The following is a 16741-nucleotide window of genomic DNA, read 5'->3' on the forward strand; positions in this document are numbered from 1 at the left end:
CATATACATATTTTACAATATGTACATATGTAAGTATATATATGTGTCCACATTTCTAACTGTAGATTTTATACTACTATATGTTGTGACTAGGAGATACCCATATCAGTGTTCTATTTCTCATGGTAAATGTATTATATAATCATAGTATTGGGACTTTTTATATATACATGTAGCAATCTGCATATATTTATAAAAATATATTTATGAAATTTGTGAGTACATACATTAATGAAATGAAAGCCTGTATTTATATGACAGAAAATGAATCCATGCTCAGATTGGAGACTTTGAGGAGAGAAGTGCCTGTGGTCAGACATACCTGCTTTTATAGCTAGCCTTACTGGAACCCAGCTATTCCCATTCATTTGCACATTGTCCAGGACCCTTCATACTTTCACAGGACAGTGGCAGAGCTGAGTAGTCATGACATGGATTGTATGGTGAAATACCTTTTTTTTTTAGTTCTTGTGTTTTTGAGATAGGCTTCTCTATGTTGGCCAGGCTGGTCTTTCACTGTGATTCTCTTGCTTCAGCCTCTTTCCAGCTGCAATTGCTGGTGTTTGCTGCCACATCTGGCTGGCTAAAATGCTTGTTATCTGACTTGTAAGAGAAAACCTTGCTGTCCTTTGGTCTATGGGATAAATTCTAAGATCCTTGGCGATGTGTGAGCTCTGTGCTGATTCTGTCTTTTCCTGCCCTCATACTTATTGTGCATGGAGCTACCCAGATAGCAAATCCAGTTCTGTTTTGCTATGCTTTCTGCTCTCTTTTATCCAGAATGACACCTCAACTCCATCTTTTTTTGTTTAATGAAATTCGTATTGTATAATTAGAGCTTAGCTCCCCTTTCTTACGTCCTGCTTCTCAGGCTTCTTTTTGTTGCCCTCCCTCACGGCTGTTCTTAACTGTTGAAGAGCCTGTCTTCCTTTCACTGTGTGCAATTTTGAGCACTTTAATATTCTGAAATTGGGATATATTTTGAAAATTATGTATAAATTTGATTTGATAGTGTTTAATTCATTTCTTTTCTAGAAAGAAAATAAGTAGAAAAAACAGTAGTTTTGAGTTGTTAATATATATTGTATTTGGTAATATTTTAGAGTAAACTAAATTTTTGTATGTTTTTTTCTGTTCTTGTACTGCAAGCTCATTGAGAATGGATTTTTTAAGAAATCTTATCTATCTTCTTATTTGAAGAACATTATTCAATATTCTAAGTATCATTGATCAAACATTTCATGTTGAATTAAGTAATAAATTAGTTTATATTGTCCAGGGTTATAATTTTAGGTAATAGTTTATAGAATAGGGAGAATTAATGAGCTAGCAGTAAATTTTACTCAGAGATTTAGGAGTATCATTTGTTGTCTATGTCATAAGAAAAACATTTTCATTGTGTAAGTTTCAATAACTATTTAGCTATAGTAGCGTAGTTGAATTAAGTATATATTTTTTAAAAGTTTGAAAGTAATCTAGGAATGTGAGAAATTTAATGAACAAAAGATACAGGATTTTCCTTTATTAGAAATAATTATATTAGAAATCAGATAACATTTAAAATATTATTAGTAATATTGGAATTTTTGAAAACTACCTGAGCCTTGATACTACATTTGATCTTGTTCGAAAGGCTGAGAAGCAATTCTCTATGGGACTTGAAATGATAGATCTGTTGAATGAGTGGATTTTGTTAGCTAGAATATTAAGATGTAGCATTAAGAGTATGTCCTCCTAAGAGTGAAGGCTAACCACTGGACTTTACATTTCTCTTAAGGGGTAGAGCTGGAAAAACAGGATCTGGAGAAGCAGATGTCAGATCTGAGAGTGCAGCTCAACTTCAACACCCTGGCATCTGAGCTCCAGGAAGTGAAGTGGTGCATGGAGCGGAAAGACAAAGAGAAGGCGGGTTTGGTAGCACAGATAGAGGTGACTTTGCTATTCTTAATCTGCATTTAAACGATTTAAATTTTATTTAGTAGAATTGCTTAAAGAAATTTTAACAGAATGTTGTATTTTGAGAGTGTTAGCTTGGATATGGATAACGCAAAAGCCGAGTTCACATCTGCATAGCACTCACAGATTCGGTTTCCTTGGAGACTCTGAAGCTAAGTTTTATATTGGTTTCCTTCATTTCATAGTGAAAGCTTCTTCTATTCTTAAATTTGAAATTATTTTTGTTGTAGTAGCAATTAAGCCTTTTTTTACATAGAGAAGGGACTTTTCTTTGAGGAACAATAGTTTCGGGGTTGAAATTGGCAGATGGCATAGTGAAAAGAACCTACTGATCTGCCTTTGGGACTGTGAAGATTTTCAAGTCTGTGGCTGTTCTTCAGGAGGTAGAGTTTTGATGCCTCCAGGAGGTAGAGTTGTGTGGTGTTCATGAATATGTGGTAACCATGATGAAGCGTAACCAGGCAGCTGCCACTGCCTGCTTGCTTTTATCTGCATAGATGAGGTAATTATCAGAATATATTAAAAATCAAAGAAAAGGATCCCAAGAAAGGAAATAATTCTAATTATAATTATGCAAAGTAGATCAAACATAGATGACACATTTGGAAATAGATATGTATCAGTTCTCCCCTGTATCTGTTTATTAGTGCAGTTGTGTTTTAATTGTACTGAGTTGCTGCAGTTGAAGAGTTTTCATAATTATAATGATAGGTAGAGAATTGATGCTGAAAACAACCGACTTTATATAACCCAGAGGAAACATTTAATGTTTCACCAGTCTGAGTTTCTCTTTCATTTTGTCAGCATGTCATTAAAATGTCTTAGATTCAGTTCAAGATTTAGATTGTAAAGATAAGAAATATTCTCATATTCTTTACAAAGCCTTCTAGATGTTTGATACTTATCAGAAATCATCTCAAAGCAATTATATGGCTTGTAAAGTTTGCTCTATGGGTATTAGGTTAGCCCTTGATCGTGCTGATGAAGGTGTTACGATATGGTTATTTAGCAGAAGTTAAATAGGTATTTAAAAAAACAAATAACCAAGGTAAAAACTCCCGCTGTTAGCTGTTCTTAGCTGCGTACGGATCTTCCTTCTCTTGGTTCTTCTTTTTTTCCTCTCCTGTGGTTTCTTTTCATTTACTTCTTAGGATATAAATTGAACAAAAAGGCCCCCAAATACATGAGCATTGAACAGTTGCTTATAGTAGTTTAGTAATGCTCTCACTCAGGGAACCTGACTTCCCTCTCTTCTAAGTTAATAACCCATGGTGGTGGTTTTCATACAGGTGAGAATGGTTGCATAGGATTTAGTTTGCAAAGCCACTGGGGAGAGAGTTTATCTTACATATCCAGTACTATTTATAATCTGTTACATGCCACTGTTGAAGGATTTGCTTTTTTCCCAACTGTCATTGAAAACTATACTGCAAAGAGGTAGTGTTCATCCCTGAGAAAAATTATGTTTCGTTTTTTCAGGGACCTCTCCTCTTCCTTCCCTTTCCCTGCAGGTCTCCCCCTCTCCTTTTTTTTTTTTTCTTTTGAGAGAGAGTCTCCATTTGTAGCTCAGGCCAGACTTGCACTAACTTCGTAGTCCAGGTTGGTCTGAAACTCCTGCCTTAGCCCTCCAAGTTGCTATGATGATAAAATTTTGTTTTTAACAATAAAAATAATTAAATATTAATTGTTTTAGCTTTAACAATGACATTCAACTATGCCGTTTATTTTTCATATCTTATAAGGACCCTTTGAAGATCTTTTATTCCCAAGCTATTCTCAAAGCAGTGTCTGGTGTAGGCTTCAATAGATACAAAGGTTATGGGTGACTAAATTATAACCTCTAACAGTTGAGGCTGTCTCGAAATGCAATTGAATGTCATTTGGTTTCCGCTTCATTTTTATAAAATATTAAGTAATTGGGGCGTTTTGGCCTATTGGTGCCTTATGTTCTCCATAGCCAAATAGAAATTAATCTCCTTTAGTTGCCTGTGTGTGTGTGTGTGGTGTATGTACTTGTTCATATGTGTGTGAATATATACTTCCTGATGGATGTGAGTGCATGCGTATGTACCTGTGTGCCTGCATGTGTGTGTGTTTATGCCAGAGGTTAACCATGGGTATTCTTCTCAATGTCTTCTCCACCTTACTTTTATACCTTTAAAAGAACATTTATGTATGTATGTATGTATTTATGTATGTATGTATACATGCATGTATGTATGTATTTATTGTGTGTGTCCGTGTGCACAGATGCCACAGTGAGTATGTGGAGGTCAGAGTTAGTTGCTGAAGTCAGTTTTCTCTTTGCAGCATGTGGATTTCAGCGATGAACTCAGGTCAGGCTTGATGTACTGAGCCACCTTGCTGACCTTTCACCTTATTTTTGGAGATAGGTCCTCTCACTGAACTTGGAGCTCACTGATTCAGCTGGGTTGGCTGGCCAATGATCTTCAGGGATCCACCTGTCTCCACGCCCTCAACCCCCAGTGCTAGAGCTTCCAATGTATCACTTCTTACAGTTCTCCTATACAACCTTACATATATTCTTGCCAAGTAACATTTTTTTCTTAAATTTCCTAAATTTTCATCCTTTATTTTGCCTTTGTTTCAATTATTTACTCCTTTTGTAATGTCATATTTTTTTGTGGAAATCACAACAGATTTCCTCCCGGAAGCCTTCTTGGTTGTATCAGGGTTAGTGATCATCTCTCTTGCCTCGTAAGTCTTTTGTCCACATCACTAATATTCTTTTGGTACCATCTTTGCATTGTCTTGAAGTGATCTGTATATTCCTTTACAATTTCAAGTAGGTCAAAATAAGGTAGAAGAGGAGCTAGGATTAAAACCAGAGGCCCTGTCACCAAGTCAGGTGACTTTGATGTTTTTATCTTGGTGAAGACATCATTTCATATTTGGAAACTTGAATTCTATATCCTGGCTCACGTAGACAGTTCAACGTGGAGGAGAGCAAGGTGCAAGAGTGTTACTTCATCCATTTATGCTGTGGGAACCTGTGTAAGTTTTAAGAAACTTCTCTTGTATGGGGTACCAGCCTCCAGTTTTCTGTATCTAGGTTTTGGAATTTGAAGTAAAAAACCATGCCTCTGAAAGACACAGAGTGACAGGACAGTGACATCTGAAGGGCTGCTTGCTCTCAGCTGCACTGAGGCTCGCAGTCCCACCTCCCTTTGCAGTCCTTGTAACCAGAGGCCCTGTTTATCTCAGCTACTCTTCTGTCCTTACTCCTGGAGAGAGTTTTACTGGCATTGTTCATCTTTCTAAGAATCTTTTCCTGTGTTTCCACTCTGTTTTTCAATCTTTCATTTCTTTTTGCTTTGATATGTTGCTATGCATAGATTTTGCTGTGGGATATTTACCAGTGTGCGTTGATGTTATAATGCACACTTGTGGCATTTCTGGGAGCCTCTTATGAATGAAAGGGTTGTATCTTTTTCTGCTCCTAAGTGGTTGTGGGTTAAAATCGGATTTACTGTCTGTCTCACTGTGCTACCAACACAATGTTCTAACCTATACTATGTGCTCAGTTAGAATTTCTTGGCTACTATGATTAAAGGAAAAAAAACTATAGGTATTTTACAAGCTAACATTTGTTGTTTAGTCTTTTTTTTCAGTGTGTGTTGTGTATGTGCTTGTGTACATGGTAGGTGTGTGTGTGAGTGTGTCCATGCATGCACACCCAGGCTAGAGGAAAACATCAGATGTCCTACTCTATACCTCTCTACCTTATTCCTTGAGACAAGGTCTTCTCTCTGAACCTGGAACTCCATTGAAAGCCCCAGTGATTCTCTTGTTTCTGGCGTTTACATGGGTGCTGGGAATCTGAACCCAGGTCCTTGTAGTTATATACCAGGTGCTCTTACCCACTTCTTCAGTCATTTTTAAAAGCACTCTGGTTTTTGGAAAAGCTGTCAATCTTTAGGGGGATGTTTGTTTGGTCTCACTAATTGGATTAGATTTTGTTGATCCAGAATTTATATTGTAAGCAGTAGTCCTTTCTGCTGGTTCAAAACAGTGAAAGTAGTTCTTAGAAAACTCAAATGAAAGGAAACTACATTTGGGTTTGCATAATTTATGTTTCAAAATGTAGGATTTTATAATGGTAAATGCATAGAAAATACGAAGCATTTTCTCCTTCTAAACTCAAGTTGAACCTCATTAACCTTGATGGGCTATTTGTATTCATAAGAATTCCAAACATCCTTGATAAGTGATTCCCTCTGGTTTAATCTCTGCCTCCATCTTCCATCAACTTAACTCTTCTTGAAAAAATTTGACTTTTAAATTCAACTAAGAACTTCAAGGAAAGAAAGAAAAAGAAAGAGAAAAACTATCAAGATGCTGAACATAACTTAGATTAAATGTTGAAAGTAGTAATTGAGTGACAACTGACATGATTATTCATAAGGAAAAAGTTAGGACTGTAGTGTCAGGAGGTGTTTTTAAAGAGAGAGAAGATAGTGGGAAACAAACAAACAAAAGTTTTAGTACACTAGAAACAGGGAAGGTTGGTTCTTTGCTCTACTTTAAACACGAGTTCTTTTTATTCTTTCTGAGAAAATGTCTCACTATTATCACTATGTTGCCCTGGTTGGTCTGGAACTTACTATGTAGACTAGGCTGACCTTGAACTCATGGAGTTCCTGCCTCTGCTTCCCAAGTGCTGGGATTAAAGGTGTGGGACAACACACCTGGACAGTTCTTTTGGTTCTTACGTTTCCTCTGCAAACCTGCCCTGGTAGTTGTACAGTAACACCTCCTTCAATACTACCCTTAATAGTAAGGTTCTTGGAGGTACAGCCCTAAGGAACTTGGTCTGCCTGCCATTAATTCCCTCTTTAAGATCTTAATGATTTTTTTTCCTATCCCAAGTATATGTTGTAAAATAAGGCACTACTCAAGTATTAAATACCTTTTAGTATCCAAGATAGATTAGTATGAAAACATAGAGGCAAAATTTATTGAACTTAGTGGAAATGAGATCTGCTTCTGACATTGGGACAAATTGTTAAGTCTGTAAATGGTCTCTATGCTCAGGGTTTTAGAAAAGGTGATGTGGCAGAGAGACACTAAAGCAAAATTGAACCTTACATTTTCTGGTGGGTTTAGTTTAATTCTCACATCCTTCCTCTAATATGAAAAAATAAGAGTTTTAGAAGTTTGGGAAATATGAGTAGACATTCATTTCCTTAGCTTTCTCAGTGGCATAATGAATTCTGTAAGGCTGGAAAGTACAAGTGGGTTGAATGTCTTAATTTTTTTTTCTTTCATGTATCATTAATATTTTGGAAGTTTATCATTTGAATGAGATTATCAAATAAATAATTCAGAAATAAGAGTATATTCAAGTGTGGCATATCCTCAGTTTTGAAACAAAATTTACACACACATATAAAGATAAGAATTATATCTGTTGTGTTTGTTGTGCATCACACACACACACACACACACACACAAGAAGGGGGAGAGAGAGGATAGTGTGGTATATCACTTTCACAAGATATGAAGTGTTGATAACTTTATTAGTTTGATTTAATGTCTAAAGCAGTTACAAACATGAAATACAGCTTTAAAACCACAACTTGCCATGGAAGGATGGGTGCTCTGAGACAAATGAGGCGTGGTTGTAGCAGCATAGAAGTACTTGACTAGCACAGGTGCTGTTAAAAGGGGGTTAGGAGGTTTTGTAGCATGCAGATTTTGACTGCTCATACATTATTCCTGTAGTCTTTATAGTTACCTTATCTTTAGAGTAATTTTAATTTCATAGCATATCATTTTAAGTAGCAAATTAAATTGTTTTTTATGTTTGTTTCAGGCAGCTTTCTACAAGGGCATAAAAAGACATACAATTGTACTGAGCTTTAAAGAACAAAAGTTAGTAGGCCTGTTACAGTCTTTAAAGTTTTCAAATAGTACAAACCACCCCTGTAAAAAAATAAAGCTGAATTATTCATATACATTAAGAAAACATTGTTTTAGGGACTGGTGAGATGGCTCAATAGTTAAGAGCACTGGCTGCTCTTACAGAAGACCCAGGTTTGATTCTCAGCACCCACATGGCAGATGATAACTGTCTGCAACTCTAGTTCCAGGGGATCCAACTCCCCCTCTGTCTTCCTTGAGCATTGCACGACACAGGTGCACTTACATATATGCAGGCATAACTCTCATACACATAATAAAAATAAATAATAACACTTACCTGGCAGGGGAGATATCATGATCATAAAGGTGGTTTTCCCAGGGTAAAGCTCATCCATTGCACTCCAGGAGTGTGGCTGCTAACAACTGTTCAAAACTCTAGTTCCAGGGGAATCTGATGCCTTCTTCTGACCTCCCCAGGGATTGCACAACATGGGTACACTTATATACATGCAGGCAATACACTCATACAAGTAAAAACAGTATGTGAAAAATATTAAAAAGGAAAAACATTGCTTTAGATATTAATAAGTAACATCAGTAATTAAACAAAAGTCAGCAAGTTTTTTGCCCTCAGATTCATTGACTACATTAAATTTGCTGTTTTTCATGTAAAGAATAGATCTGTATCACAGGTACAATTTCTTTTTTGAGGAGACTTATGATCATACGGGATTAGAATTAGGCAAACTTTTGTCAGTTCTGTCTTAACAGGATAGTTTTTGCCTTTGACGGTGGATTACCTTTATGCAGAACAGCTGGCTGAAACGTGGTATTGTTCACTTTTCTAGTTACTGTTACAAAATGCCTGACTAAAAGCATCTTAAGGGAGGAATGGCTCATTTAGCTTACAGTTCAAGGGGTTCATTGTGTTTTGACAGAGAAGGCATGAAAGTAGCTACATGAGGCAGCTGTTCACACTGAGTCCTCAGGAAGGGGAGAGGGCTGAATGCTGGTGCTCCGCTCACTCTCCTTTTTTACTTACTTTGGAACCTTAGTGCATGGGATGATTCCACCCATATTCTGAATGTGTCTTGCCTCCTAAATTAAATGCTTTTGAACACATCCTCATAGATACACCCCAAAGTATGCTTTTCATTGTGATTCTAAATCCAGTTAAGCTGACAGTGAACATTAACTATCACAGATATATGTTAAAAAAAGAAAAGAAGGCATGAGAGATGCTCAAGCAGAAATGGCAGGAGACTTCAAGTATGTTGTTGCGGTTCCAAGTACAGAGTGGTGGTTTGACATTTTGCAGTACTTTTCTCCCTGTAATTGTGATTCACAAACTGAAGAACTTAGGATAGTCTTTTGGTTTCATTGAAGAGGAAGAATCCTGGAAAATATATCAGATTTTTAAGTTGGGTTACCCTAAGGGTTAAACCCTAAGAGTCTTGGTGACCTGAAAATATACTTAAGACTCACAAAGACTGTCATATTGTAGCATAGCTTAAAATCTGCTTTGATGTTATCTGACCCTTTTCCAATGGTCTCTTCCAAACAAAATCTGTTGGAGAGATACCATCACCTCAAACCTTGTATTAGTTCTATAATTTGTCATACAGTGCCTGGCATTTATTTATAATTTACCAGGCATAGCAGGAACAAATCTACACTATCAAAAAATACAAGATAAAAAAACCAGACCAGGAAACAGAAATAGGCATATATATGCTTTAGAATTTGAATTATCAGAAATCAATTTTAAAGTCACTAATATGTTAATGAAATTAATCATTCTAGTGAAGAATATGAAGTTCTAAAAAGAATCAGCAAGAAATTCAATCAAAGATTAATAGCTGAAATGGTAGGTAGGGTTTATGGCTTCATGGAGAAAACAAATGTCATGCATGTTACCATACTGACTCTGAATAATCATAGAGACTCATTTATTGTGAACACTGAAAGCTTGAGCCACCTCTAGATGGCTGGCTTGGGTTCAGCCCTTAATCCATTCATCTAGTTATTTATTTATTGTTGTTGCAGTTAGTTTTTTTTGTTGTTGTTGTTTTGTTTGTTTGCTTGTGTGTTTTTTTTTTGTCAACTTGATACAACCTGGAGTCACTGGGCTAACTGAACCTCAGCTGAAGAATCGCCTCCATCAAATTGGTTTGTGGCCACGAATGTGGGCATTGTCTTGATTGCTAATTGACATAGTAGGGCCCAGAACACTGTGGGAAGCATCATCCCTAGGCAGGTGGTCCTGGGCTGTATAAGAAAGCTAGCTGAGTGAGCCAGAGGATGAGCCAGAAAGCAGCCTTCCTGTATGGTGTCAGCTTGAGCTTCTGTGTGAGTTCTTGCCTTGACTCCATTCAGTGATGGATTGTGACCTGGAAGTATAAGCCAAATAAACCCTTTCCTCACCGGGTTTCTTTTAGATAGAGTGTTTTGTCATAGCCAGAGAAAAGAAAGCTACATCAGGGTGGAGTCACAGGGTTCTATTTACATTGTTTTATCATGTAGATGCAAATGAGTACTAGATATCCATTGCTTTTATTCTAAAAACCCCTTTGAGTGTTTTGGATAAGACCCATCTGCTAGCAATACCTTCTTGGAGTTTCTGTTTACCTTGGAATGTCTGTGTTTTCATTTTAAAGGACAGCTTTGCTGGGTATAAGACTTCAGTTGCCTTTCTTTAAACCATTAGAATATGTCACATCAGTGTCTTCAGATTTCTGTGATTATTCTTTTATTTTATTTTTTTGAGACAGGGTCTTATGTAGCCTCAAACATGGTATAGGATTAAAGCTATGCTTTTAGCTGAGCTTGTAAGAATTAATTACATTAGGATTCAAATTATTGTAGGGCAGGTTACACTATTTCTTAGAAGGAGTACGTAGTTCTGAATGTTCTCAAACCATATGATTAACTTGGTTTGCAAGGTTATATAGAATTTCAGTTTGAGGAGGTTTGTTACAGAGAGTCTTTCACATTAAAATCCTTCCCACAGACAAGGCAAGTAGCCTTGTCTTTCCTGCTGTATTTGATGGGACACTGCTATCATACTTTCATTTTAAAAGTGGCTTCCTTTATTTAGCTCTTTGAGTACTTTGACTATAGTTGATTTGAGGTCTTTGTCTGATAAGGTCTGGGCCGGTTCAAAGGCTGTTTCTGTATTTGCTCTTTTTCTTTTCTATGCCACATTTATGTTTTACTGAATGTCATAATTTTTGTTGAGCCTAGCTATTTTTAGGTAATATATTATTTACTTTGCAGTGATTAATTCCCCATCCATTTTTTAAAAAAATTAGTGAATTGGATAGAGCACTTCATTTAAGCCCATTTTTCTGTGTAATGTGCAGTCTTTGATGTCACTTCTCCATCGTGTTTGTAGTTTCTTAGCTGGGATCTCTCTGACACTCTGGTTCCCTGATCTCCCCATTAAGCATCTGGCTTTCTCACTGAGGCTATCTCGCCCACCATTTCTCGCCTTCACTAAATTTAATCTGATTGCTCTTTCATGACAATGTACTGTCTGACTTAGACCCGTGCCTATTTTCAGGGCAGGCTTTTGGAAGCATTTGGAGGGAAATTCTCAGATTGGGAGGAGGTTGGTGCTCACATGCTGCTCGCCACTGATTATTGTTATCACTGAGCTTTAGCAGGTTCCTTTAATAAATTTTTCTCTCTTTGTTATGTGACTTTAAGATAATTTCCAGACATGTTAAATGTTCTTTTAACTTATTATTATTATTATTATTATTTTGCTAGTTAAATGGATGTTTTGCTAGGAAAGTAGTTTTCTGAACTACTTAAACTGCCATTCTCGAAGTCCTACCTCCTGAGCAAGCTAGTGTGCCGGTTGGAAAAAATGTGGATTCCTAATTGCAGAAAGACACATAAACAAATGATAAATAAACAAAAATTATAGAACACAGAAAAATTCCTAAGAGACATTTGAAGCATCCTGAGCAATTCTAAGTTTCCAATTCAAATGCAATTGTAAGAGACCAGGAGAATGGGGCAAACAATATTTGAAGAAAAAACACACCAATCCATACTTTTAGATTTTGTGAAGCCAGACAAATCAGTGAAAATCAAAGCTATTATGGCATTGTAGGATTCATAGTGAATCTCATCATAAAGTTGATAAAGGAAAAAGCGAACAATTTCAAATTAGGGGCAGAAAAAGGAATGTTGATAGGTTAAAATGTAAGCCAGAGTAATCAGATCTTCAAATTGCTAAAAAAATTTTGCCAACATGGATCTAAACTTATAGAATATATTTTGTATAGAGAAGGTGAAGTAAAGATATTTCTGGAGAGCAAAAAGTGATGAATTCATTTTGACCAGAAAGGCACTAAGGGAAATATTAAATAATTTTTTTTTCTTGAGACAAGGCCTTCCTGTAGCCCCAGCTGGCCTGGAACTCCCTGTGTAGAATAGGCTGGACTTGATTTCACAGAGATCTACCTACTTCTGCATCTTGAGTGCTGGGATTAGAGGGGTGTGCTGCCTCATATGGGTTATTAAAGTGGTTTTTATCAAGGAGAAAGAAAAAAAGTGTAAGAGGGAGCAAGAAGCATGGGGGTAAAATTGTGGAAGAAGTTAATATTGACTTAAAACAATGATAATGTCTTGCTATATTTAAACTACTCACAGAACTAAAATTAGATTGGTCGTACTGCTTAATTTGAGCTGTATATTGAATTAGTGTTTTAGATTTCTTTAAGTTGAAGAGATTTGCAACTTATTAGTAAGTCAAGGATGGATATAGTTATCTTTCGGGTACCACTAAAAGAGCACTAATGAATATGCAGCTGTCTAGTTTGTACAGGAAAAAAAGTAAATATACCTTAATTATTTCTAAAAGAAAAGAGAATAGCTTTACAATATTACCTTAAGCAAGTTTTCCTAGCTAGGACATCAAAAGCATGCATCATAAATGAAAATATGTTTTTGTTTTGATACAAGGTCTTGTGTAACCTAGAGTAGCCTGGAACTTGCTATGTAGCAGAGACTGGCCTTGAACTCCTGATCTTCCTGTCTCCACCTCTCAGGTGTTGGGAGTGCAGGGATACACCCTCATGCCTAGTGGAAATAGTTATAAATTACACTTTGATAGGGGTGAAAATGTTAGTTCTATGTTAGGTACCATTTGGAAAATGATAAAACAAGAGAAAAGAAAAAATAAATACAAGCCACAGGAGGAGAAAATATTCACAGTACCTACATCTGTTAAAGGATTGATAGTATGTTTATGTATCTGTGCTTGGATTATTTCAGAAGTTTTTACTGGCCTAATATTTATAAATTACTCAGTATTATAGCATAATCATCATTATCTGAAGAGGAGGTGATAAATAACATGAAAATTTAGTATCTCTTACTTAAGGAAACTCTTAGTAAAAGCGACAAGTAGGAAACTTGGTACCAGAGTATCTATTGAAAACCTCTATCAACACCATGTTTACTAGTAGAGTTTGGTTGTAAATGACCCTTAAACTAGATATTTGGAAAAAAAGTAATGACTTACGTTTAGTCATTACTCACCATTTTGTCACATTTTGTTTTTATTGAAAGCAAAATTTCTGTCCTTTTCAAGTAAAATATTTAAAAGTTTAAAGAGATAATAAGAGGGGACTGGAGAGATGGCTCAGCGGTTAAGAGCACTGTCTCCTCTTGCAGAGGACCTGGGTTCAAATCCCAGCACCCACATGGTGGTTAACAGTCATCTGTAACTCCAGTTCCAGGGGATCCAACACCCTTGTCTGCCCTCTGTAGGCTTGAGTGCACCTACATATGTGCAGGCAATACACTCATACATATAAAATTAAACAAAAAATAAATAAAAATATTTTTTAAGAGGAACGTCTGGGAACCCTAATGGTGCAATAGGCCTTAACACAAATGACAGAATGTATCAATTCCAGTGGCGGAGCAATGGGAGGGCGCCAGTGGGGACGGAGTATAAAGATGATTGAGATTCACTGAGATATTCTCTATGAAATGCACAAAAATTCAATGAAAACCAATTAAAATTTTATTTTTATTTTTTAAAAAAATTTTAATAAAAGAAATAAAAGAGTTTTTTTTTACGATCAACATTAGGAACAAAAAGGGGATCTACCTGTAGCTACAGAGGAGAGTAATCTTATGAAGAGTAATAACAAGCCTGTAAGTACACAGGTATAAACCCTGTAGATTTCAAATTCTGGTTTACTGATGTCTGTTAACACTTTTAGCAATGGAAATAGTTTAATCTGTATTGTTTAATGAAGTTTGGCCAACTGTCCCCATTCAAGTCTCTTTGAATTTTTGATTTTAATCAATTCAACTGTAGGTAGAACTGTCAGGTGGCAGTATGATTGGGTTTTGTGAAAATGATTTGATTCATGCCTTGGCTTCTTCGTTGTATAGCACACAGCTTTTTTCTTTGACTGTTAGGTGGTTGTTATGGGTACAGTGTTGATTGAGTTTATTAAGATGCTGTCCAAAGAAACATTTTCAGATACCATTCCTTTTTAAGTCTACTAGACTTAAAACAGAACCTGCTAATTTTTTTAAAAGGATTTTTTATTGTATTTATTTATTTCTGTTTTATGTGTATGAGTGTTATGCCTGCATGTTCGTGTGAGTGTACCAGTGTTGTGCAGTGCCTGTGGAGGACAGAGAGGGCATTGGATCCCCTGGAACTGGAGTTATGGATGGTTGTTAGCTGCCACATGGGTACTGAGATTCGAACCCGGGTCTTCTGAAAGAACAGTGCATGCTCTTAACTGCTGAGCCACCTCTCCAGCTTTGATTTCCTCGTGTGAAAAATAGGAAGCTTGTTTTCATCTAAGCATATACTATCACACATAATAAATAACATGTTAGATTTCTTTCAAGTAAGCCATAATGTTCTTAATGGTGTATTGCAATAATACTACAGGTTAGCTTTATTGAGATTTTTATTGTTCGTGTATGTTACGAAGTTAGGATTAATGTCTTTTAGTTGGATTATGTGGTTTCTCCTATGCGTTTCTGCTACTGCATTGATGCTGCTAAGGTGTTGTAGGAATGTGCTTTTCATTGGTACCTGAATTGGCCTCTTATATTGCATAGCAGAATTGTGAGAAAAGATTGTTCTACCTCATTCAAAAGCAACCCTTAATAGCAATCTGCTTAAACTGGAATAGTTTTATCTAATATATATCCTAATTTTCTTTTCTCAAAGTGTCTACTTTCGTTAAACATCAGAGTTGCAGGGTTAAAATTATTGCTCTAATGGAGTATGAGAAAAATTAAGAAAACACAAATGTATTTTCAGATCCATATGCTGGGTCAGATTTCCCTTGTGTACTGCTGGGACCTAGAAGTTAATTATATGCCCCCTTATGTTTTAATTGAAATGTTCTGAAGAAATACATATTTAAAAATCTTAAGTATAATGAATACCACAGCTAATAAACCAGAAGTTAATATTTCAGTTCTTCACAGAGATGAATGTATTTAATTGATTGAACATTATTTTTTTTACTTTGCTTAAACTTGGTATCGTGTTTCATTAAAAAGTACAATAGTATATGAAATGGATACGTTCTCATAGGATTTGTGGAGAAACAGTTATTTTTAATCACTATTACTTGAGGGACCTAATTGGACTGATGTCATGTATGTGTCTCTTCATTATTAAGAAAAAGATAACAGTAATATGGTTAAATTTATTATGGAATGGAAAGTTATGTAAAAAATATTTGTGACATGACACTAAAATAGCTCCTAATGTTGTATTTTCTCTGTAACTCATTAAAACTGGATCAGTTTAAAAATTATTTAATATGTATTTTTCTTGAGTTTAAGAATTTGCTTCCATATTTTAAGTGTTGTATTAGTTTCTTTTCTGTTGCTGTGATACAGTACCATGACCAAAGGCAACTTATGGAAGGAAGAGTTTAGTTTGGTTTGCAGTTTCAGAAGGATAAGAGTCCATCGGGCAGGAGGCATCGGGCGCTGAAAGCTCAGAGCTGGCATCTTCAATGTCGGATACAAAGCAGAGAGCTAACTGGAATTTGGGTGAAGCCGTGAACTCTCCAAGTCCGCCCTCAGTGATGTACTTCCCCTAGCAAGGCTGCACCTCCTAAACTTCCCCCCAAAGCACTACCACCTGGGGACCAAGTGTTTTAAATACTTGAACCTAGGGGACATTTCTCATTCAAACCACCACAAGTGCATGTTTTACTTCAAACCATTCTGTACTTAAATAAAAGCTTTACGTATTATGGTCTAAGTGAATGGTGGCCTAATTTAGCTTCATGTAGATATATTTTAGGGCTGCAGACTTGCTTTGATTGATTTGAATTCCTTTATTCAAGAGACACTTGTCTTAGTTCTCCTTACTGTGGAAAATTGATTGGTTGTCCTTTCAGTATTAGTTCATAAAACACCTAAATTACACTGAAATGAATGAGTTCTTCAAGATATGCAAGAATATGTCAGACTTATTTCCCCATAGAGGTGGGAATTTCAGGTGAAACTTTGTTAAGTCTGTTAGTTCTTTTGTTTATTCATTAAAGGCAAAACTTTATAATTGGGGCTTTGTGTGGGAAGGACTGTTCTAGGTATTTTATGCAACCCCAGATGCTGATGATATAATTATCAGACCAAACTCCATCCAGGCTTCTAGGAAGCATGGGAAGCTGCTGGCCTCAGAAATAGGAGTAGGAGACTCCCCATAGAACAACAGGGTGTCTCTATGACTTTGTGACCAGTGGTAAAAAGACCAAACAGAATGAATATGACCCTGAGTTTACTTCCACTTTCCGACTCTCTCTATATCACATTGCTTATGGGTATAATTTCTACCCTGAAACCTAGCTCAGCAGAATGCTTGGGTGTTCTTTGTTCACAGGGTCAG

At 36.2% G+C, this 16741-nt stretch overlaps 1 protein-coding gene and 1 pseudogene across 7 annotated transcripts in view; both read left to right on the top strand.

Annotated features, from left to right (window-relative positions):
• Cep128 (centrosomal protein 128) overlaps positions 1-16741 on the top strand; it is a 466611-nt gene that overhangs the window by 136320 nt on the left and 313550 nt on the right. For all 7 annotated transcript variants that reach the window (XM_029562537.1, XM_029562536.1, XM_029562539.1 and 4 more), the window contains one exon: positions 1778-1929. In XM_029562537.1, the coding sequence (XP_029418397.1) occupies positions 1778-1929 (152 nt within the window). The remainder of the gene's footprint in view (positions 1-1777; positions 1930-16741) is intronic.
• LOC115070037 lies at positions 8172-8317 on the top strand (annotated as a pseudogene).

Source organism: Nannospalax galili, unplaced genomic scaffold, assembly GCF_000622305.1.
Source record: "Nannospalax galili isolate Female #2095 unplaced genomic scaffold, S.galili_v1.0 scaffold795, whole genome shotgun sequence".
NCBI lineage: Eukaryota > Metazoa > Chordata > Mammalia > Rodentia > Spalacidae > Nannospalax > Nannospalax galili.